General features: G+C 58.6%; 6 protein-coding genes across 6 annotated transcripts; 2 read left to right on the forward strand and 4 right to left on the reverse strand.

Moving 5' to 3' along the window:
• Positions 1-714: 714 nt before the first annotated feature.
• KVR01_006456 (uncharacterized protein) lies at positions 715-2,114 on the reverse strand (the record flags this gene model as incomplete). Its single annotated transcript, XM_044784627.1, has 2 exons — positions 715-2,016; positions 2,097-2,114. The coding sequence occupies 2 exons, from the start codon at positions 2,112-2,114 to the stop codon at positions 715-717; spliced, it is 1,320 nt and encodes a 439-aa protein (XP_044645259.1).
• A 1,123-nt stretch (positions 2,115-3,237) lies between these two features.
• On the forward strand, positions 3,238-4,233 carry KVR01_005751 (uncharacterized protein; the record flags this gene model as incomplete). The annotated part of the gene is made up of 1 exon (XM_044788223.1): positions 3,238-4,233. The coding sequence occupies one exon, from the start codon at positions 3,238-3,240 to the stop codon at positions 4,231-4,233; it is 996 nt and encodes a 331-aa protein (XP_044644554.1).
• A 359-nt stretch (positions 4,234-4,592) lies between these two features.
• KVR01_006294 (uncharacterized protein) lies at positions 4,593-5,969 on the reverse strand (the record flags this gene model as incomplete). The annotated part of the gene is made up of 4 exons (XM_044792242.1): positions 4,593-4,693; positions 4,777-5,028; positions 5,151-5,760; positions 5,829-5,969. 4 exons carry the CDS (start codon positions 5,967-5,969, stop codon positions 4,593-4,595), a joined length of 1,104 nt encoding a protein of 367 aa, XP_044645097.1.
• A 661-nt stretch (positions 5,970-6,630) lies between these two features.
• On the reverse strand, positions 6,631-10,565 carry KVR01_005928 (uncharacterized protein). Its single transcript, XM_044783196.1, has 5 exons — positions 9,993-10,565; positions 9,412-9,916; positions 8,160-9,344; positions 7,085-7,835; positions 6,631-7,001 (listed from the first exon to the last, which is right to left on the reverse strand). Exons 2-5 carry the CDS (start codon positions 9,777-9,779, stop codon positions 6,684-6,686), a joined length of 2,622 nt encoding a protein of 873 aa, XP_044644731.1. The 5' UTR covers positions 9,780-9,916; positions 9,993-10,565; the 3' UTR covers positions 6,631-6,683.
• A 59-nt stretch (positions 10,566-10,624) lies between these two features.
• On the reverse strand, positions 10,625-18,420 carry KVR01_005967 (uncharacterized protein). The gene is made up of 4 exons (XM_044794153.1): positions 17,880-18,420; positions 16,015-17,070; positions 13,745-15,955; positions 10,625-12,395 (listed from the first exon to the last, which is right to left on the reverse strand). Exons 2-4 carry the CDS (start codon positions 16,699-16,701, stop codon positions 11,382-11,384), a joined length of 3,912 nt encoding a protein of 1,303 aa, XP_044644770.1. The 5' UTR covers positions 16,702-17,070; positions 17,880-18,420; the 3' UTR covers positions 10,625-11,381.
• A 1,126-nt stretch (positions 18,421-19,546) lies between these two features.
• Positions 19,547-21,130, forward strand: KVR01_005798 (uncharacterized protein). Its single transcript, XM_044781747.1, has 2 exons — positions 19,547-20,150; positions 20,223-21,130. Exons 1-2 carry the CDS (start codon positions 19,983-19,985, stop codon positions 20,991-20,993), a joined length of 939 nt encoding a protein of 312 aa, XP_044644601.1. The 5' UTR covers positions 19,547-19,982; the 3' UTR covers positions 20,994-21,130.
• The last annotated feature ends 143 nt before the right edge of the window (positions 21,131-21,273 follow it).

The raw sequence follows: 21,273 nt of genomic DNA on the forward strand, positions 1-21,273 counted from the left end.
CGGCCCAAGCATCTGGGCTAAAATTGGCTGGCGTCTGGGATAGGGCCCAACACGTTGATGGACCGTCAATCGAGCGGACACCTCTCGCGCCCGATCCACCATTCTTCTCCAGGTGGCCGGTACGGAATGATGTTGGCGGCAATAAACCAGTCAGCGGGAAGTCTCAACCTTGGAACATCCCATGAAGTCCAAGATCGCGCGCGGCTACTCTTAGAAGCGGCAAGGTCAAGGTTGGTTTCAGTGCTGCACTACACTGATTGTGCCGCCAAGCTGCAGTTGGGCTGTTCTTGTTCAATCCAAATCATCTTTTCTCAGCAATTCAACTTTAAGGGACAATATTGAGGGTCGGTTGAGGCTACACCAAAACATAAACAGACGATGTGCAGAGAATCAGGAGGTTGGGGAAGGCTTTATGCAGTCGGGGCCAAATAAAACTCGTTATTTACATCACACCTATCGAACTTTTACCACTGCAGGAAAGCACCACAAACATTTTACTTGAGTACTTTCTAGGGTTAGTATATAGGGGAGACAAAACCGCCACTTCTCATGGTATAAGTATCTCATTCTGCAAGATCCCATTGCTTCATATGTAACAAACAGTTCGTCATGTGCCATGTATTGATATCTGTGCTTTTAGGCCTCTGTCACGACAGCTTCAGAAGATAATTAATTTTAGAAGACTAGCCACCGAGAGGATTAATGCCAGTGGTATCAAGTGGCGATCCATACTTGTGGCACATTTTCTTCATCCCAGTCCAATGTTGCTCTCGGTGGCGCGTATTCCTCCGACTTTCCGTACTTCTCATAGAGCCAGTCCTGCAACGCTCTCCACCTAAATTCCCAGCTCGCCGGAAGCCACTCCCCGACAACGCTATACAGACCACCACCCCACCAGCGATCGATTGGATTGGGCATCTTGGCTGGCTTCGGCCGCCGTTCTAGATCGGGGAACTGTTCTTCGAAATCGTCCAGGCGATCAACAACGGCGTAGTTGAAGTCGATCAGGGCGACTCTGTCCACCGTGTCGGCCTGGGTCAGGCAGACCATGACATTACGCTGCGAGACATCGCCATGGCTGACGCCGGCGAAGTCGACCCGTGCCACGGTCTCAACCATGCGTGTCACCAGGTCCATGCGCGTCGACTCTGGGTACAACTCTGGCTTCAGATCCGTCATTGGTGTACCCTCTATGTGCTCCATCAGCACAAGCCGCACATGCCGCGTCTTTTTGCCGCCCGGGAGCTCCAGGGGCAGCTGGAATGTCCAGGAGCCGTGGTACTTGGGAATGTCGGCGCCGCCGAGTTGGCCGTCAAGTTCGAGGTAGGCTGCGACCTCCCGGGAATAGTCCATGTCGGCCTCGTACGTGACATCCCGCGGCTGGTCTGACCACATCCTGTGCGCGAAGCCGTAGTACAGCGGATCGTAGATCTTCGCCACCAGTTCCTGTGGCTTGCCCGAGACCCGGCAGACGACAATCTGAGCACCGCCGTCCTCCCTGACTCTTAACCCATCCAGGATCTCGAGAGTCTGCGCCTCTTCACCCGCCGCCGCAGTCTCTCCTCCGACTGGGGGCCGGTCCAGGCAAAGGTCCACTAGCGTCTTGCTCCGCAGCTCTCTCTCCGGTGCACGTTCCCTGACACCTTCATAATTCGGGTAGTCCTGGCCAAAAGGGGCGCAAGCAGTATGCTTTGTAATGTTAAGGATTTGACCCTTTTTGTAAGGATTTTCGGGTCTGAGCGGCTCTTGCGGTGCGCTCCACCGGCCGAATTCCTCGTTCAGCTCGTCAAAGGTCGTCACATGGGAGCCCGATTCTGATTCGTCGTCCTCGTAGTAACGAGGGACGTATTTGCCGGAACCAGCGTCACTCTTGTCTTCACCAGCGTCGCTCTTGTCTTCGCCGACGTCATTCTTGTCTTCGTCTGATATTGGCGACCAAGCACTGCGGTTTCTTAACGGCTTCTCATCACTGTCTTGTTGTGGATCTTCAATCTCGTGCTCTGCCAACGAAGGGGGCTGCTGGTGTGTAATTGGCTGGTCGCTTGGTGTTGGAGCAACCGGTGAATCTTCTTTGGGTTTCTCGTGTTCATTCTCACCCGGCGTTGAAGCCTCATTTTCAGGGCTCGTCTGGTTGCTTGGTGAGCTGCCGAAGGGTGTGTCTGCGGGCGCTTCTATGTTGTCCGTTACCGGTAGAGTAGCACTGCGACCTGGATGATCGATTTCCTCATCCTTTCTTGTCAAGGGAAAGGTCTTGGATCGTTTTTGAGAGCGAAACCCAGGACTTTGTGGTGATCTCTTGTCGGTCATGACGAGCTAAGAAAACAGGGACGCGAACGGTGTGGTGGAAGCAAGTGTACAGCTGTGATGATATGGTTCTGGGATAAGACTCGAAGCACGAGTTCCCGCCCAGGTCGATCGGTGTATGTGTGTACCTGCTCCTAAGGGTTGACGGGATGGGCAGCCGTGCGTCGAACGTGGTCCAGAAATGGGTTGTTTGGAACTGTGGCTCAGGGTTACATCGGCTGAAGAGGTCGCAGCTCTCCAGGCGCTTGGATAAAGCCGGGGATGTGGGGCATAGCGGCAAATCTATCCAATCGGTCGGAGACCCTGTCCCATGGCGGCTAACCGCAGGCTGCGATCGGGTGAGCACCTAAAAGTGCACATGAGGCTCTCAAAACTGGCCGGCTGAGCAACGCCTATAATCGTGAAACCAAATGCATATCATGTGATCCCTGGTCGATGCAACGTCCATGTATTTCCGATTGGCCTTTGTGATATACTGGTCTGAACTATCAATGTTGCTTATCGCCGATATGCCTCACCTGGCCGGTTCAGCGGCTCGCTGGCCTGCACCTGGCCACTCCAACTTATATTACTACTTTCATTATATGGGGAAGAATATGACGCCATGTTCTCATTGGACAGGTATTGGTTTCGAGTTACGCCAGAGCGTTGATGGCCTCGGCCGTCTCGACTCGAATGCCATCAGGTCCTTGTTCTTGGAAAGTTGTAGTCATCAGCCTTCTTGGAGGCTGGAGCTTATAAGAGATCTGTGTGACCTGCAAGTCGGATTATGGATGAGTCTCAGCTCTCATCGACCTACCATCTGCACTGGCACTCGTCACTTCGAATCAAGTGGCTACGAAAGATTAATACCTGCTTCCCAACTTTCCATCAGTTGTCTCACACTGGCTGTGCACGACCGAACTATCGTTTTGAACCAGCCTATCTTCTATCATGTATCCACAGCAGCCCTTAAGCTATGATCCAAAGTTCGACGCCCTTACCTTGTACCAATCGTTTTCTGAGGAACTGTTAATCCTGTCGCATGGACCCGTGCACCTGACTGTGCCCCAAATCGATATCAGAACGCGAGGAGGTTCTACCCAGGTCGCCACCCCTCCGGCTATTTGGTTCAAGAAAGATCTCTCCAATTATACCTCAAGGGGAAATACTGTCTGCGTGGCTCAGGAAGCCAAGCTGACGCGCTCATATCTGCCTGCTCCATACAGCCCATGTGTCCTCGAGACCGAGGCCGACGTTGTCCGTTCTTCTGCGCTGTGGCTACTCCACCCTGTCGTCATAGCCTTGCAGAGCCATCTCGCAGACCAAAAAGTTGGATGCCATGCGGAGGTGACCATCGATGACTGCCGGTGCGACGCTCTCATCAAAATCGACGGCGAGGTCGTGGCTGTGATAGAGTACAAGAACAGGGCGCACATCAAGCCTGCTGAGTTTGCCCGTGGCCGAATCCGGGACTGTTCAGTCGCAAACCGCCTTGAGATCATCGATTCCATCGACCTCGTCACGAAGACGAAGACAGAAAGCCTTATGGCGAACAACGCCAAGTGCCTGACGAAACAAGCAGCCGCCTACTCCTCGAAGTTTGGAACAAGATACGTGGCGCTGTTCGACTGGGACAACCTCTTCCTGTGGCATTTTGCTGGCAAAGAGTTCAGACTGAGGAGGGCGAGCAAGTTGCCTTACACAGCGCTGGACGGTCATGCGAGATGGGCTTACGGTACCCCAGTGGAAGGCAGGCAGAACTTTCGCAAGGCACTGCTGGGATTCATCATGGAAGCGTACTCGCATAAGGACGAACTGCCCCAACCACCTCCTTTTGAGCCGACCAGGGCCCAGAAGGAAAAGAGACGAGCGCAGTCGGAGGCGAAGATGCTGGCCGATATGACTCCTCAACAACGGGCATATCGCGATGCGTATGGTCCGAGATGATTTTGTACCTGTTGACTCAGCCATAATGCCAATGATTTGGCGTGTATATATAGGATTTTGTATATCAGCTTCTCCCGAACACAACTACACATATCATTTCCGTTTACAATACTACTCATTCCAGCGCAAAACCGTACCAACCGCACCAGAAGAAACAACACGCCACTAAGTCCGTAATCATGACTACATAGCGTCCGGCATGGAGTTATCGCTGTCCAGCGAAGCTATACGGGCTCCCGTAGTCGGCACCGCCATCAGCATCCAGTGGTCGGCAGACCCTTCCGCGCTGCAGTGGAGGAGGCGGTATAGGTCCCCCGGGAACCTCAGCCTACAGCGAGGCGCGTGAGCCTCTACTGCTCCTAGCTGGGGTTCTCGACAGCAAACTCGGTGCCGCCATGGTTGGCGTCGGCATGTCTTCCGGGGATGCCTCTCGCGTATGACGAGGGAGAGGGGGGTCCGGCTGTTATGAGGACATCATCTTGTTAGGCCAGGTCCTGGGGCATGAAACTGGGGGGGGGGGCAGGGGGGGGGTCTGAGACTCACCATAATGCCTGTGACGAGCGGGATGTTCTTCTAAGTTGTTGTACTGCATGTCGGTGTTGTACCCCACGAGGTACAGCCTGGACCCGTGCTCGCCGGTCGGGACCCAGGAGCCCCGCTCGGCGTCCAAGGTGCGGTTCTTGACGTGGCTCACGGGGACGAGGCATATCCTGGTCGTCCAGTCCGTTGCCCGCATCGCGCGGTTCGCCATTATCCCGATCATCTCGGCCCGCACCTTGTCGGCTTGGAAGTCGCCTTTTCAAGGCCAGTCAGCCAAATCCAGGTTTTGAGCACGATGTGATAGATTTGTGACAGCTCGTGTCTCCTTGAGGGTATTGTGACCCCAGTGAAGGATTTATCGAAGTAGGAACACATACCGCTCAAGTCTCGCCAAATTGGGCTTTCATCAAAATCTACCCTGAGGCCCTTCTCCCCAACCGACTGGCTGATCCTCTCAATCATGACCCGAACGATCTCGTAAAACCTAAGCCCACATGTGGAGGCGCGCACGCCGTGCTCTGGGTACCAGAGACTCGCCGGCTCCTTGCCTGCAAACTCAAACCCTCTTGTCGGGAGGAGTATGTAGTACCGCAGGCGCTCGTACGCAAAGGTTTCCACCGCCTTGTCCCTAAGTGGGTCCAACACGACCAGATCATCTATCATTGCGATATACCCCTGTTCGGGCGTGTAGGCCTGTGTGGCGCGTATGATGGCCAGGAGGAAGTGGCCCCGCACGCCGATGGGAAACATTGTCCATGAGTTGGCTATTATGTGTCTGAAGAACTCCCTGTGCTCTATCCAAAACGCCTGGCTCAGGGTCCTCAGTTCCGTGTCGTAGAGATTTGTGTTGAACAAATGTGTCGGGTTGGCCGTGGAGCCTGCCGCGATGTATGAGACGAGGGACGACGTCGCTGCTGGGAGGTATTGGAGTTGAAATTCGACGCATTGGTCGACGGTGTACTGGTCGATGGCCCCGCCTCTGGTGCTCTGGTTCCATGACAATGTTTCAGAAGGACAAATTGCTTCATGGCGCAACGGAATGATTAGACACATACCTGAAGAGTATTCATTGCATTAATGGCCCTGCGCGCATCTTCTGCCCCGTGTGGAAACAAGCGCATCCTCCAGTCGGGGCTGACCCGAAGCGAGTCATCGTCCAGTAGAACGGGCGCACTGGCAAGCCGGATGTTGTCCATTTTGGGCTGTTGAATTGAACTGTGATGAGAAGGTTTCTGCCAACAAAACAACAAGCTAGGCTGAATCAACTGATCGTTCTGCTGAGCAACTTCAGATGCTCTTGCGTACATGGGCACGGGCGACAGCCTTTTCTTTATGGCTGACGGTCACCCAAACTTAACTAGAACACCGAAGAACACCTGCTCGCTATTCCTGAACCGGATATTGGAAGGAACTATAAACAGATTTGCCGTGCCTGAATGGCGATTATGGCTGCGTACTCCTTGTTGGACGGACGTACTACTTCCCGCTGCCACATGGCAGGACCGAGGTGGGGGATAATGAAAGGAAGCTCCCGACGTCTCTTTCATTCTCCTACACTCGGGAGAACACACCCTACCTAGGTACTATCAAGCTCTGAGCATCGAGGAATTTCGGACACTTGGTAGTTCGTAACTCGAGGGACATGATGCCTTTGAATTTTACCAACTTTTTCCGCCTGCAAAGATTCTCCGGGGATCATGTCGTGGCTAATCTCAGTCTGAATCGTGATCCCCCTTGAGGGAACGCGTGCTTGTTGGGTTGGAAACACATATTGACATCTGAGACAGTGCAGGGCTGTCGCCATACCTGACGGTCTATATACACAACAACTATACATAAACACTCAAACTATCCAAACCATCACAAAGCAACCCTTCCCTCGGCTCTAAATACCTGACTGACCAACCCCCTCAATCAAAATACCCCATCTTGACCCCATCAAGCCCATCAAGCACCGCCATGTCCTCCTCCCCAATCACAAAGCCAAACACGTCGGCGTTCTCCTCCATCCTCTCGGGCCTCTCGCTCTTGGGCAGTGGCACCCACCCCTTCTGCAGCGCATACCGGATCAGCACCTGCGCCGGCGACCTGTCGCACCGGCCCGCCACCGCGCCCAGGACGGCGTCGCCCAGCCGGTCGCCGCGGCCGAGCGGGCTGAACGCCTGCACCACGATGCCGTGCTCCTCGCAGTAGGCGACGACCTCGCGCTGCTGGCACCATGGGTTGAGCTGTGAGCGTGCGTAGGGTCAGCATCGCCACAAACTTGAAAGTCTGTATGCATTGATGTGTGGTAGTAAAGATGCCCACCTACCTGTATCTGGTTGACATGCGGCGGCCACACCTTGGCATACGCGCGCATCTCCTCGAGGTGCTCGACCTTGTAGTTGCTGACGCCGATCGCCCGCGCCCTGCCCTCCTCGTACGCCCTCTCGAGCGCGAGCCACATCTCCCTGCGCTCCCTCTGGGCGTTCGCGCCGCCGTACGGCGTGTGCACCAGGAACAGGTCGACGTACCGGGACTCCTCCTCCCCGTCCTTCCGGGCCGCGGCCGCCTCCCCCGCTGCTCCTGCACGCCCCCCCTCAGCAACAGGAACCGTCTCGCGGCCCTCATCGTCGTCAACGGCCCGCTTCCTCTTCCCCTTCCGCCCCCCCGCAGGCTCAACCCCGGACATCTTCGCGACGCTATCAACAAACTTCCCCCATGTCTTGGCCCCGCTCACCCCCGGGTACCGGATCTTGGTCGTGAGGAAGACGTCCGCCCTGCTGACACCGGACGACTGCACGCACTCGCGGACGGCCCGGCCCAGCTCCGCCTCGTTGTTGTACAGCTGCGCCGAGTCGAAGTGCCGGTACCCGGCGGCCAGCGCGGCGCGCACCACGGCGGCCGTCTCGGCGGGCGGCACGCGGTAGGTGCCGAAGCCGAGCCGGGGCATGCGGACGCCCGGGGCGAGGAGGGCTGCCGTTGAGGCGAGGGTGAGGCCTGGGTCGTTGGCTTTGGGCTTGGGGGAGGCCATCTTGTCTGTTGTTTGCGAGGATGCGCTAAGACAGAGGGATGATGAATGTCTATCTGGGGTTGTTGGTTGGTCACGTATCTTCACGGCCGTTAATTTATACCATGTTGGTGTTTCGGGATAGTATGTACTACTGATAAGCAACCAACCAAGGCTGGATTGAACAGGGGCGCGAAGGATGATGATGCCCAGGTGGGTGTGGCGGCTAGAGGGGGACTGCAGCTAAGCCCTTTGTAGCCTCGTGCCCTGGATATCTATCTACCTGCACACGACGCCTGAGGATGACTGCTGTGTAGCCCAGCGAGACCTGACAAGTCAAAGACTCTGCCTACATTCACGAGCAGGGGTTTCTTCCTCCCCCACATGCCCAGGTCACACCCCCCAGACCGTCTCCCGCAGCCACCCCCCCACGGCATCAACATAAGCAACAGTCTTGAGCTCGGCATCCCTCACCGTCTCCTCGCCGCCGTACCGCCACGGCGCGCGGTCGAACCCGTGCACGACATCCGGCACGAGGACCCACCTCACGCTGCCCCCTTGGTCGTCCTCCCCGTCCCCGCCCCCCCAGACAACCTCAAACCCAAACCTCCTCCGCGGCCCCAGCCCGTCCTCGGCATCCACACCCCCACCCCCACCCCCGCCCAGCTCCTCCATCTCGAGCGCCCCCCGTACGGCACTGGCCTGCGCCCGCCCGCACACGGCCTGCGCCCCGTCAGCATCGGGGTCAGCATCGGGGTCAGGCACCCTCCACCGCGCGCGCCGCCCGTCCCCACGCGCCACGCCGCCCTCGGCGACGAGCCGGCACGCCATGCGCCAGCTCTCGTGCGCGAGCATGTCGAGCTCCGCGGCGACGAGGCACACGTGCGGCGGCAGCCCCCCGCCACCGCCACCACCGCCATGCTGCTGCTGCTGCGCGGCAAACGCGGGGCTCAGCAGCGGGTCCCGCAGGTCCTGCCCGTAGGGGACGTAACCCCACGCGTAGGCCGGGTACGTGGGCGCCAGCACGTCCGCGGCCCCGCCCCGCGGCGCCGGCAGGCCCGGCTTGTACGGCCTGTTGCGCGCCTTGGCCCCGGCCGGCCGCGACAGGTCCAGGATCCCGCAGATGCTGACCACGGCCGTCGGCGCCGGCCCGCTGCTGTTGTTGTTGTTGTTGTCGTCGTTGTTGTTGTTGTCACCACGCACGGCGGGCATCTGGCTCAGCGCCAGCGCGAGGTTCGCGCCCGCGTCGAAGCCCGCCAGTGCGATCCTTCCCCTTGCCCTGCCCCTGCCCTTGCCCTTGCCCCCACGTGATGACGATGATGTCCGGTCGATGGGCAGGCTCTCGTCCGCCAGGACGGCCAGGTACAGGGCCTCGAGGTCGGCCAGGCCCGCGGGGAAGGGGGCGCGGGGGGCCTTGGCGTAGGGGAGGGCCACGACGAGCACGCCCTGGGAGTCGGCGGCGCGCCTGTTCCACCCGTCGTCGTCGCGGCTGGTGCCGATGCAGAAGCCGCCGCCGTGGACGGTCAGGATGGTGGGCAGGGTCTGCGGGGAGGTCTGGTCGAAGGTCCTGGGGAAGAATATCCTGTTTGCGGGCTTTGTTAGAACCACCATCTCTCTCTCCCCCTCTCCCTCTCTCTGGGCAAACGCACCGCACGCCCATGCCCGGCCGACACTCATAAGCCTTGACAAAGTCCGGCCCGTCCTGGGGCGGGTACAGCCACTCCCGCCAGCCCTGGAACCAGTCGACAGTGCCCATCGCGCCGCGGATGGTGTAGATCTGCGCCGCGAGCCCGACCTTGTGTAGCAGCGGCGGCGGGTCCTTCTTGACCCCCCCTTGCCTCCCCGGCGGCCTCCTGCTCTTCGACGGCCCCCGGCCTTGTGTCTGTTGCTGCTTGTCCGCGCCGTCGTGCCATGCCTGCAGCCGTGAGTTGGTCCGCTTCCTCCTTGGTGGCGACGCTGCGGAGGAGGAGGGGGTGGGAGGTATAGGCGGCTGGGTCACCGTCAGGGTGGCGGCCATCTTGGTTGCTGCTGTTCTTTATCGGGTGCCTTCCGTACTGAGTATAAAATCGTCTTTGTCGCTCGTTTGTGGCTATCGCCTTGGTCGACCATCAATCAAGTCCGCTTCTCGGGCGGCGGGCGAAGGAAATGCAAAGCCTACCCAGCCAAAAGTACCTCGCATTAGCATCCCCTTTCCAACAATCCAACCCCAACAAAAACAAAAAGGACATACCCTCAAGTAAACATGCACATAAAGCACCGCAAACACGGCAAGCAGGGCCCTGACGATCATGGTATGTATAGATTGCCGGCCCGACGGACGGGCGGACGAACGGGCGGATGTGCACGTTTTTATTTGATACCGAGAGGGAAAAAGAAGACACAGTCCGGGGACCAAGAATGAGGAATGCGTCGATGAAACACCCGGGTTCATGCGAGCCTGGATGTGATGGGCGAGTGTGTCCCGAGGGCTGAGGCGTGGTTGGTGGCCAGGGCGCCTGGCGCTTCGACTGGGCCGCGGGGTTTGTTATGCACCTGCACCGCACCGTAACCACTGGTTTGTGTGTTGTGTGGCTCACGCTGGACGAGGCGACGTCGACTTGCGGGGCCCAATCAACCGGGACGTTTGGCTGGCTGGTTGGCTGGTTGGCTGGCTGGCTACATCACGCCCGTGCCATCAATTCAGTGGAAAGGGCTAGTGAGCTATACCAGGTAATAAGCAGGCCATGTCGTTGTTCAAGGACGACCTGCTGGTGACACGAAGCAAGCCCATGTTTCCGTCGCATGTCAGCAGCAGCCGAGATCCCGCAACCCCCCCCCCACCAGGGTTCTGCCGATCTCGGCCCGAAGCACCCAAGCACAAGCCGCATCTTTGATGTGCTCGACAGTTGATTGCTGTTGCTGCTGCAGCTGCCAAGTACTGTTGGAGAGTATCTACCCATGCACGACCCAACAAACAACCCTCAAAAAAGGCACCACTACCACAGAGCAACAGCGGCGTAAAAAGAACACATATAATACAATTCTCAAGAAGAAGAAAAAAAAACACAAGGGAGACAGACGGACAGGCTAGCCAGCCAGGTCCCCCCCCCCCCCAACGGCGCCGACGGGGGCCCGGACAACAACTACTACAGTATAAAACCTGCATGCAACCAACACACAAGCACCGGCCGATGGGTCGGCCGTGTGTGTCATCATCGCGTCGTGGTAAAAACCTCTCCTTTCTAACCAAAAAGTAAAACACAGAAACCCGGCAAAACCCCGGCAAGACCCCAGGAACTCCCGAAGTAGCTTTCTCCATTATACACGGTGCGTTACAACGACAACAGCAACAGCAACACATACAGATACTCGCCCGAAGCCCTCCCTCCCCCCAGCTTTCCCACGTCTCGCGTCTCTCTCTCTCATAGGCGCGTGGGATCTTGTTCTGTTCGAGCCGTGCGCGGTACACCTCTATGTGACTGGCGCTGCGCCGCCGGGGGTGAGACGACGGCTTGGCCCCCTGAAAAGGGTCGGTAGGAGCGGCGCTGCTGGTGGTGGTGGTGGCTGGTCCGGGACCCCTTCACCGTCCCGCGGGTCTCTCCAAGAAGCACCAGTCCGCCCCTATGGGTGGTCTTGCGTCCTACACAACGACCTCGTCCCCCTCGTCAGGCTCCTCGATGCTCGTGCGCCGCTTGGCCTCGATGGCGGGCTGCACCTTCTCGCCGTCCTCGCTCAGCACCACCGGCGGCTCGGCCTTGGCCTTGTCCTTGTCGTCTTCTTGTCCGGCGCCGTCCTTCTCCGTGCCGGCCGCACACTTCTCCGCGTCTTCCTTGGCCGCCTCGTCGGCTGCTTGTGCCTCGGCGGGCTTCTCGCCCGTCGCCGCGCCATCGGCTGCCTTCTCGCCCTCGGCTCCGGCTTCGTCCTTGGTAGGGCTGCTGCTGTCCTTGTCCTTCTTGGCAAAAGGCCAGAGCCCCAGGAAGTTGCCCTTGTTCCCGGTGCCGCCCCCGCCGCCGGGCGGATGCACAGCCGTCGGCTTGACAAGAACCTTTTCCCGCTCCGCGTCGAAGCCTGACGCCGCTCCGCCCGCCTCCCCGGTGGTTCCCGACGTCTCAGGCATCGCGAAGTCGCCAAACTCTTCGTCGCTGCTGTTGCCGCCGTCGCCGGCCTGTCCCTCGGCCTCGCCTTCCGAGTCGCTCGAGTCTCTGCCGTCACCAAATGTCTCCTTGGTCGTCTTGCCTGGCCTGTTGGTCAGAGCTCCGCGCCACCACCCCCCTCGGTTCCAGCTGCTGCCCTGTCCTCCGCCGCCCTCGCCCCGCCCGAGGTCGCCTTCGTCATCCTCATCCTCGTCGTCGCTTTGGTCCTCATCGTCCTCGTCATCCGCGAAAGGGTTCTGCAGCTGCTCATCGGCCCCCTTCTCCTTGCCCTGCTGGAGCAATGAACTCAGGCCTTTATCCTCGCTGGCCTCCCCATCCTCACCCGCCTCCTCTGCTTCCTTGCGCTTCGAGGCAAGCCGGGCCGCAAAGGCCATGCGGGCACGGGAAGGGGGGATGTTCAGCGGTGGCGGGGGAGGTGGCGGAGGCGGGATTGATGGTGGGTTCAAGCTGTTGGATGCAGACTGGCTTGAGGAGTTGAGGGGGTCGGTGTAGGCGCGGAACTATGAGCTATTAGCATGTATACCTAACTGTACTCAACGTTAGAAAATCGCAACGGTGCAATAGTGATGACACAAGGAAATAGACAGAAGGAGAGGTCCAGGGCAAGATGGTGTGCATAGCTGCCATCGGAACAGGGGAGGACGACCGGCGGAACGTAGAGAGCAACATGGGCCGGGCATGATGGGTTGTGTTTTGGTCGGAGGGCCTGTCGGATCGTGGCCGAGAGGGGGTCGCTCGGCCGAAGAGGAGTCCAGCGCGGAGCATGGGCCACCATCACCAACCACCGTCCCACAGCATCAGGCAGACCCACAAGGATACAACAAGTGACAGCCAATCCCAAGGCCAGAATGGAGACGCAAAAACCGATGTTGCAAGGACATGTGGTCCGGTGGCCGAATGGACGCCCATTGTTGTACCAGACATGGCAGCCAGCCAGCCCATTACTCCAGCTCTTGTATACCCGAGTCATTGTGCTTATTCCTACAACTACTGATTTTCCTAGAGCTGCTTCTTCACTTCAACACTCCTCTGCGTCGGCTATAAGCTTGTCTGACCGGACTTCTGGGTTCGTGGTTTCGTCTGGCGTCGTGCTCTTCTGGACCAGTCGTCCTATCTCGACAAGACAGGTCTGCACCCTCATGTCGTGTTCGCTCGGAGGGCTGCCGGGCGGACAAGAGAGTATGTCGGCCATGCGGTCCAGGAACGTGTCGGGGTATTTGCCGTGGAAAAGCTCCCTAACAAGGTCGACCATGCCCCGGTGGATCTCCTCGTCTCGTCGTGCTCGGCGTGGTTGCATCTCTTCTTCCGACGGAAAGTTCACCGAGATGAGCAGGCTGAAGAGAGGGTCGCTGTCATCGTCCGCTTGGCCGACATCGTACGTCTCCTGCTCCATCGCCCCATCGTCCACTTGTTGGACAGGGCCTGTGAAGTCGTCGTCCGTGCGCTCCGGGCTCTGGTCCTGGACATCTTCCCACTCCTCAGGCGAGAGGTGGCCCAATGAGTTGGAGTCGCTTTCGTCGCCCAGCGAGACATCCTCGAAGTCGTCCATGGGCCCGGCCAAGCTTGCCCGATGAGAACCGCCGGCGAGGGGAGGGGTGATTCTCGCCGGGCTCATCTTGCGCGGCTCCAGCTCATCTTCGTCGATGCTACCGTGGTCGTTGTCGTCGTCCAAGTCCGGGCAGGATCGCTCAGGGTCGTCCGAGTCGCAATCCTCGATACAGTCCTCGCTCCCATAGAAGCCAGATGCACAACGGGTGAAGAGCCGCGGTACAGGGCGGCCGGCAAAAGAAGACAAACCAGACAGCCTCCTAGGGCGTGGTTGGGAAGGGGCAAAGGGAAGAATACCAACCTCATTATTCACATCCTCCTCGTTCTCAGCCTCCTCGTCCTCGTCCTCATCAGAACTACTACCAAACCCAGACATCAACGTGCCCGATGAGATGGCAAAAGGCCCGATCCCGTTGCCACCACCATTGTCACCCCCGTCGTTCAGGCCGCCGTTAAGGCCCGCATCAGCCAGGGCGTTCGAGCTACCGCCTTGTGAGCTGCCGAACGCGGCGCCAAGACTGGATAGACCGACCGCTGAAAGACCACCAGCTTGTCTATTGCTCATGGCCACCTCGGGCCGGACACCTCCCAGGATTGCGTTGTCACGCTCGCGCGTCTCTGCGAGGGCACCCTCGACATAGTTGATCCACTCCTGGTCCATGACCTTCTGCAGCACCGTCTCGCTGAGGAGCTCAGGCGGGTGACGCTCGGTGAACTTAACAACCTCCTCGGCGATGAGGGTGAGGTGACCCATGTAGCCCATGCGGGTCCTGTTCTGCTGCTGGGACTGCTCACTGGCTTGCTGGCCGTTGATGATCTGGCTCGTGATGTCCGCAGATTCGAACAAGGAAATTGCGAGCGTGGGGTTGAAGCCACGGTCCATGGGTCCGTTAAAGACTTGCTGTACGATGTCATAAACAACGTTGTGGAGGAAGTTGTTCCAGGGATATTTGAAGAAGAATGACAGGATCGTAGGAACGATTCCATACTCAACGAATTGCATCTTCAGATAATCGCCCACGACAGGCTGCACGTTACTTAGATCCTGAGCCTCGGGCTGTATCTCATGGCCAACAAGTATAGATGCGTCCCCAGCTGCCTGCTCCGACTGGTCGGCCTCGGTAGCCTGTGATGCATCCTGGGGCTCTTCTGCCTCCTTGGGAGCGTCAGACGCATCGGCCTCCTTCGGGGCTTCTGTGTCAGCGGCATCCTGATCGGAGGCGTTTTGCGGCTGAGAGAACAGTGGTGCGGGTGTCTCGACTCCCTCGGGCCGTGGCTCAGAAGATGGAGCCTCAGCTTCAGGCTGCTGGGGATCTTGAGCTTCAGGTTTTGTCGTCTCAGAATCGGCTACCGATGATGCTGCTGGGGTATCAATCGCAGGTGTAGAAGCACCGCTACCGTCCGCGGACGGTGCAGCCTCTTGTGGCTCTGGGGTCTTGGGCTTGTCCTCCAGCAAGGACTTTTGCATGTCTTCCACCAGTTCCTCGACCTTAGCACCCTCGTCCTTGGACGGAGACGGGGGCAGCTCGTTCAGCTCACTAGCCTTCTGTTTTGAGGGAGACAAGGGTGCCACCACCAAGTCGGGATCATCGAACTCCGGCTCCTCGATCTTGGCATCGTTGACCTGAAGCCGTGGCGAACTCAGCGGCTCGTCGACAAAGTCGTCCTCATCCTTGTCCAGGAACGAGGTTGCCTGGCCAGCCTGCAAATCCTCCTCGGCCTTGACAAACTCGTCTGAGGTGTCTTCGGTCATCTCCTTGCTGTGTGCGACTTCCTCGAAGCCATCGTCCTCGGAAATGTTGGTAATCTCCAGTCGGCGACCCTCGTCGACAGGAGAGGAGTGTGATATGCGCATAGTGAGGTCGTCTGCCGAGGATGGGGCGTCCTCGCCACGCAGAGCCGAGAGCTTGCCCTCCACGCGCAGCCGCTGGCGCTCGCTGTCCCTAGCAGCGATGAGCTCCTCAGAACCAACCTCGTTCAACAGGCCCATGTTGCTGCAGTGCAGGAGCTCGGCCATGAGCTCGCAGGTCTTGAAACGATCGAAGCCGAGCGGCTCAATCTTGTCGCCAAAGGTGGAATCAAGGCGGGCCTTCTGTGCGGGGGCGTTCATGATCAGGTTCGCGAAGTCGGGGACATGCTCGGCGAACAGCCGCAGGAGGGTGCCCAGGTAGATGGGGTCTCGACTTGAAGGCGACGAGCTGGCCTCGGCACCAACGTCGGGGTCATAATCGGAATTGTTCTTACGGATGACCTCGATGACAATGCCCACTCCGACGGTCAAGGCGTTTCCTCCGCCCAGCATGTAGGATATTAGCTTTTCAACGCATTCCTTCGACACCAACTGCCTAGTAAGCTCGTTCGGGCCGATGCATGTCTGCTCGTTTTGGGAGGCATTCGCGGATACAGTGATGATGGCTTTCATAAAATCACCAGCTGAGGTCTGTGTGGCCCAGCTGTGCTCGGGACCGAGGAAGGAGAGGAGGGTAGGCATGACGTCTTGGGTATAGAGCCACTGCGCAACGGTCAGCTTAGCGAAAGGCGATCCTGGGGCATGTCTGGGAATGGACTTACCTCGACTATTCCCTGGCCAGCCTCGGTCCGCTCCAGGCTGATGATCTTCAGCAGCAAGTCCATGATCATGGGGCAATCGACATGCCTGAGCATGTCCGGGACGGCGTTGTCGATAGACTTGAGCAGCTCGATCATCTCCTCGGTCTTCTTATCAAACAGTGCCTCGTTGACCTTGGTGAAGTAGCTGGCCTGTAGAGGGTCGAGAGGGATAGGATGCCGCAGAAACTCCCAGAAGTCGCGCAACATGGTCTTGTTGGCAAGCAGGGCCTCGCATATTGACCAGTTGTCGGACGCCAGGATTTCGGCTGCAACGTACGCATACCTATTGCGCTTCTTCTCCATCTCCTCCTCCTTGCTCTCGGGCTCGGACGCCCTAGAAGACGCCCTCGGCCGAGAGAAGGGCAGAACACGGCCCTTACCCTTTTCGGTCTCGGGCTCGGCTTCTTTTTCTTGGTCCTCTTCAGCATCGGGAGTCGCGACTGGCTCTAATCTCGGGGCGACGACGTATTCGAGCAGCCTGACGAGGACGGGCTCGTCCCGCAGGTAGTCGATAAGCTTCGCATTGTGTTGCTTTAGCTCTTGTATCAGGTCGCCCTCGTCGAGAAGCTCCTCGAGTGTGAAGTCATTCTTGTCGAGAATGGTATCGATTGTGGATATGTTGGCGTAACCGCCAAACCTCCAAAACATCTTGGAGGTGGTGGCAACAACCCCCTACTTGACGACGCCAGCGACCTGACGCCTGACAGGGGAGAGGTGGTAGGGAGGTAGATATTGAGGCTGCGCGGAGGTCATACAGATGGCCACGCGGCGGTCGAGGTGCAGCGCCAGGCGAGGGCAAGGAGGTATGGTCTCGATGGATGATGGCGATGTGTCGTGTGATGTAGCAGTAGTCGAAGGCTGCCGGGGAGGGTGTCCCGGGAGGAGGCGGGATCGGAATGGAAGGGGGGATCGGAAGGCGGTGTTCGGCACGGCAGTCTAAAATACACCCAAAATCATGCAGTCGCGGTCGAGCTGTGATGGTCAATCGCGAGGGGGTATCTCAATGAAGTCTATTGTCTGCTCAGAAGAGGCGCGGGTCAGCGTTGGATGATGGGGATGAGGTCAAGCCGGAGAAACCAAGTGACTTGTCAGCGAGGCTTGGCCAACCAACCAAGCAGCAGGGCTGGCGGATGAACACAACGGTCTTGGCAGGCTCGGGGCACGGGTAGCGCTGGGGGATGTGGGAGAAGGGCTCGAGTGTTTGGTGCCAGCCCAGCAGCGGCGGCAGTGAAACAGCATGTGAGAGGCCGAATCAGCGTGCTGGGGGTTGCCGCCCTGCCGCCCAGGTTTGGGGTCGTCTGCGTGCGCCGAGGCCAGTCCAAGTCGAGCCCAGTGCGGTCCGGGGTTGGAAGCTGGAAGGAAGCTCAAGCCCCGGGCTGGCCCTGACGACCTGTGATGCCATCCATGCCCGTGCCTGTGCTTCTGCCTGCCAGACCGACGCCGCCATAGCTGCTGCTGTGATGTGTTTTGCTGATGCAAGCCCCAGGTCAAGTTGACCGTGCTGGGAGTCTGGGACAGATGCACAGGGCTGTCCCCAGTGTGATGGGACGGACGGGATGGGATGGGATGGCACGGAGCAGCATGGCAAAACTGTAAGGGGCCGCCTGTCAAGAGTCATACTCGGCCTGGCCTGGCCTCCGCCGTTCGTTTGAGTCGAAGGTTGGACCCCAGTTTTTGAAGGAGGAGGAGCAGGATGATGATCAAGATGGCCTGCCCTGCCAGTATCCCGAGGGCAAGAGACCCGACCGCGATGCGATGCCTCTCGGATGGATGGATGGATGGCCAAGCTCAAAGGGGAAGCAAACTGGGGGAGGGGCAGCACCTACAAATCTCTTGGAAAAGCTCCCCTGGACCCCAACAGTCGTGATCTCGTCAGAGCGGATGCGCCGTGACTGTTCCAGAGACCGAAAAGCACAGACCCGAGGAGAGAAACAGAGCCATAAAGGAGGAAACGGACGGGGTGGGTGAGTCGTGTCGTGTCGAGTTGCAGTGAGAGAGCTGTCACAGGCACTGCAGGATTGTTGAAGGAGAAGTCTCAGTCGGATGGGACAATGCGATGGCGGGTGGACGTCAGTCAACAAACACAGATTGCCAGCTTTGCCCGACAGTGGGCGAGTCGAGTCGAGGGTCGAGACCGGCCGAGGGGCTGGCAGTCAGGGCCCACAGGTGCTGCTGGGCTAGGTGGACGCCAGAATGCCCGAATGCCCAGGCCAGGTGCTCGATGGCTCATACAGGCCGTCAGGAGAGAGAGGGCGGCAGGGCAGCAGGGCAGGTGGGTTGCCACGCACGTCAGGGCAGGGCAGCTCGCCAGTGGGGCCTAGGCTAGGGAGTAGTGTAAAAAAGGCCTTGCTTCTGTGGGGGCTTGGAGGGTGCAGCCGCCGTTTCTGATGCGTCAAGTTCCAAGGTTGTCAACGAGCAAGCTGCTCTTCCCCAACAAACGTCAGCCCTGGCTTCTTGGGAGCGTTTTAGCTATACGAGCACGCGCCCATGTGCAGCATCATCGCGCCTTTTCAGATACTCCGTGATCTACGTGTAGTCTACCATGCACTGGGGCATGCTTCTGGTCAAAAATGCCTCTGCTGATGGTGCCCTTGTGCCCTTGTGCCCTTAATATCACTGCCAAACTGTTGAACCCTAGAAAATCGACTGCGACGGTCCACTCCCGCCGTATCCGTCATGTCAATCCGTAACCGGCCGTCACCGTCAGTCACCGTCAGTCACCGTCACCACCGTCGGTTTGCTGCTGCACAGGCCACACAAAAACATCAGGGGGGAGCACTGGAGCTTCCTTATAAATATTCCATGGTACACACACAGTATTGCATCTTGTCCTTCCCATGCCTGGCTGATATACGCGGAGAAGCGGCACAGAAAGCAGGTCCAATCCTCTTCCTGGGCAGTGCCGCTATGATGCATCCATCAGACTCACTCATACCACTGCAGAGACAAGCGCACGTGTCGCACAGCTTGTCTTGTCTTGTGCTATGTGTCTCAACTCGTACGGCGTCATCCGCCCTCCTCCTTCAGCATCATCTCCCCTCCATCTTCACGCGGGCCCCCTCCAGGTGGGCATACCCCTGCACCACCACGTTTCGGCCCGCAGACAAGCGCGAGGGGTCACGTGCCACATGGGATGCACCTTTGGATAATCGCGAGAGCCCGGTCTGGCCGGCAGATTGAGTTGGGCCCCCCAAACCATGCTGCCATCCTGTAAAACGTCCCGAATCATCTGCCTGCCAGAACATCAGTCCAATAAGACTTGTTGACACTCTTTCAAGCGATTGCAGACCCCAACAGTGATGCTGCTGTAGCCAAGGACCAGAACGTCAGCCGACAAATGCACACACGCGACCAACGCAGTTGCCTGGCACACGACCACAACCAAAAAGTTGCAGCTAGTGCAGCAGTTTTCAATGTCTTATATACCATGTTGACCCTAACCCATGGCTGCTAGACGAGGCGCGGGTTGGAACCATGGAAGTAGGTTGCTGGTCCCTGCCGCACTAGGACTCGGACAATGTAAACAGCCAAATCTCTTTTGGGCCCCGTTAGATTTCACCCCCAAGAAGAAGACGCATCACAGGCCTGGCTTGACAGCACGTGTAGAGCTCGAGGGGATGGTGGGAAGATCATAACAGGCCAGGGTCCCACGTGGACATTTGATTGGCCCAACCCGAGATGAATACCTTCCCGGTCGGGACATGGCCCTGGTGACATCACGGGTCCCTGGTCGGCTGCTGCCCGCATCAAGACGATGGGACCTCAAGATGGTTGAATAAATAACGGGAAGGGTCTCTAGGACGAACACCAGTTCGCAGTGGTCGTGCTTTTTCCTGGCTTCTGGGTCATCAAGATATCACCACCAAGCCAGCCAACCCCGCACCCGTCATCCCCCCCCCCATCTTCCTCTGCCACCCTCGTTCTCTGCAATGTTTTTCTCACGGATCGCCGCGGCCCTGGTCGCGGTCCAAGCCGTCCTGGCCCAGTCAGACATACCAGTCTCGCCAGACCTGGAGAAGATCATCACCGATGCCGCCTCGGACCCAAAATACGACTACCCGACCTCGTTGACCCGGGGCATCATCCCGAAGGGCCTTGTAAGTCCCCACTAGTGGCTGAACCCCGACTTCTCATCCCACGAGGTCAGGCTGATTTTAATGTTCATCTAGCACTCTCACAATGACTACTGGCGCCAAGTCCCCTTCTACTCGGCCCTCAAGGCAGGCGCAATCAGCATCGAGGCCGACGTCTGGCTCTACAACGGCACCCTCCACGTAGGCCACGACGAGTCCTCCCTGACCGAGGCCCGCACCCTGGACAGCCTGTACATCCAGCCCATCCTGTCCGTCCTGGAGAAGCAGAACCCAGACAGCAGCTTCGTCGGCAACACCACCACCAGGAACGGCGTCTACGACACCGTCCCCAGCCAGACCCTCTACCTCTTCGTGGACCTAAAGACCGACGGCGCCACCACCTTCCCCGCGGTGATCAAGGCCCTCCAGCCCCTCCGCGACGCGGGCTACCTGACCACCTTCGACGGCACATCCGTCACCCAGGGACCCGTCACCGTCATCGGCACCGGCAACACGCCCCTCGGCCAGGTGCAGGGCGTCGCGCCCCGCGACTACTTCTGGGACGCCCCCATCCCCCTGCTGGCCGCGGTCCCGGCCGACGTCTCGCCCATCGCCAGCACCAGCTTCAACGTCTTCTTCCCCGGCGTGCGCGGCAATGATGGGCTCAACGACGCGCAGAAGGTGCTCCTCGCCGCGCAGGTCGCCCTCGCCAAGGTCAAGGGCGTCAAGCTGCGGTTCTGGGACCAGCCCGGGTGGCCTGTCGGCACGCGCAACGGCGTCTGGAGGTCGCTTTGGGATGCTGGGGTGGATATCTTGAATGTGGATGATTTGGACGCCGCGGCTAATTTTTGGGAGAGTATGGGTTGACGGCCGCAGCTGTCTTGAGGTTGTGGCCGGCGTGGGCTGTGCGTGGCCGCTCGGGTTGGGAATTTAATACAAAGTACGCAGGTACTGAGGCCATTCGGCTTCGACCCTCTGGCTGGCTTGACAGCCGAGGAGTCGAGATAATTGGAGCTCGGCAGGTGTTTCACCAACATGATGGTCTTGGCTGTCCTGCCAGACTGTTTGTAATAATTTAATTAATTTGCCAACACTGGTAAAAACTACTCATCTTGAGCTGCGTAGTTCAAATTACATAGCAGTGTCA

This window comes from Diaporthe batatas, assembly GCF_019321695.1.
Source record: "Diaporthe batatas strain CRI 302-4 chromosome Unknown Contig00006, whole genome shotgun sequence".
Classification (NCBI taxonomy): Eukaryota; Fungi; Ascomycota; class Sordariomycetes; order Diaporthales; family Diaporthaceae; genus Diaporthe; species Diaporthe batatas.

What these genes read in the sequence shown, in the direction of transcription:
- KVR01_005967 (XM_044794153.1), bottom strand. Translation starts at nt 16,701, where the DNA reads ATGTTTTGGAGGTTTGGCGGTTACGCCAACATATCCACAATCGATACC. An exon ending in CTGGCCAGGGAATAGTCGAG is followed by an intron (nt 15,956 to 16,014) that starts GTAAGTCCATTC and finishes ACCGTTGCGCAG; the next exon opens with TGGCTCTATACCCAAGACGT. An exon ending in AGGAGGATGTGAATAATGAG is followed by an intron (nt 12,396 to 13,744) that starts GTTGGTATTCTT and finishes AATAGCTCATAG; the next exon opens with TTCCGCGCCTACACCGACCC.
- KVR01_005928 (XM_044783196.1), bottom strand. Translation starts at nt 9,779, where the DNA reads ATGGCCGCCACCCTGACGGTGACCCAGCCGCCTATACCTCCCACCCCC. An exon ending in CGGCCGGGCATGGGCGTGCG is followed by an intron (nt 9,345 to 9,411) that starts GTGCGTTTGCCC and finishes GCCCGCAAACAG; the next exon opens with GATATTCTTCCCCAGGACCT. An exon ending in CGGGAGACGGTCTGGGGGGT is followed by an intron (nt 7,836 to 8,159) that starts GTGACCTGGGCA and finishes AACCCCAGATAG; the next exon opens with ACATTCATCATCCCTCTGTC.
- KVR01_005798 (XM_044781747.1), top strand. Translation starts at nt 19,983, where the DNA reads ATGTTTTTCTCACGGATCGCCGCGGCCCTGGTCGCGGTCCAAGCCGTC. An exon ending in GCATCATCCCGAAGGGCCTT is followed by an intron (nt 20,151 to 20,222) that starts GTAAGTCCCCAC and finishes ATGTTCATCTAG; the next exon opens with CACTCTCACAATGACTACTG.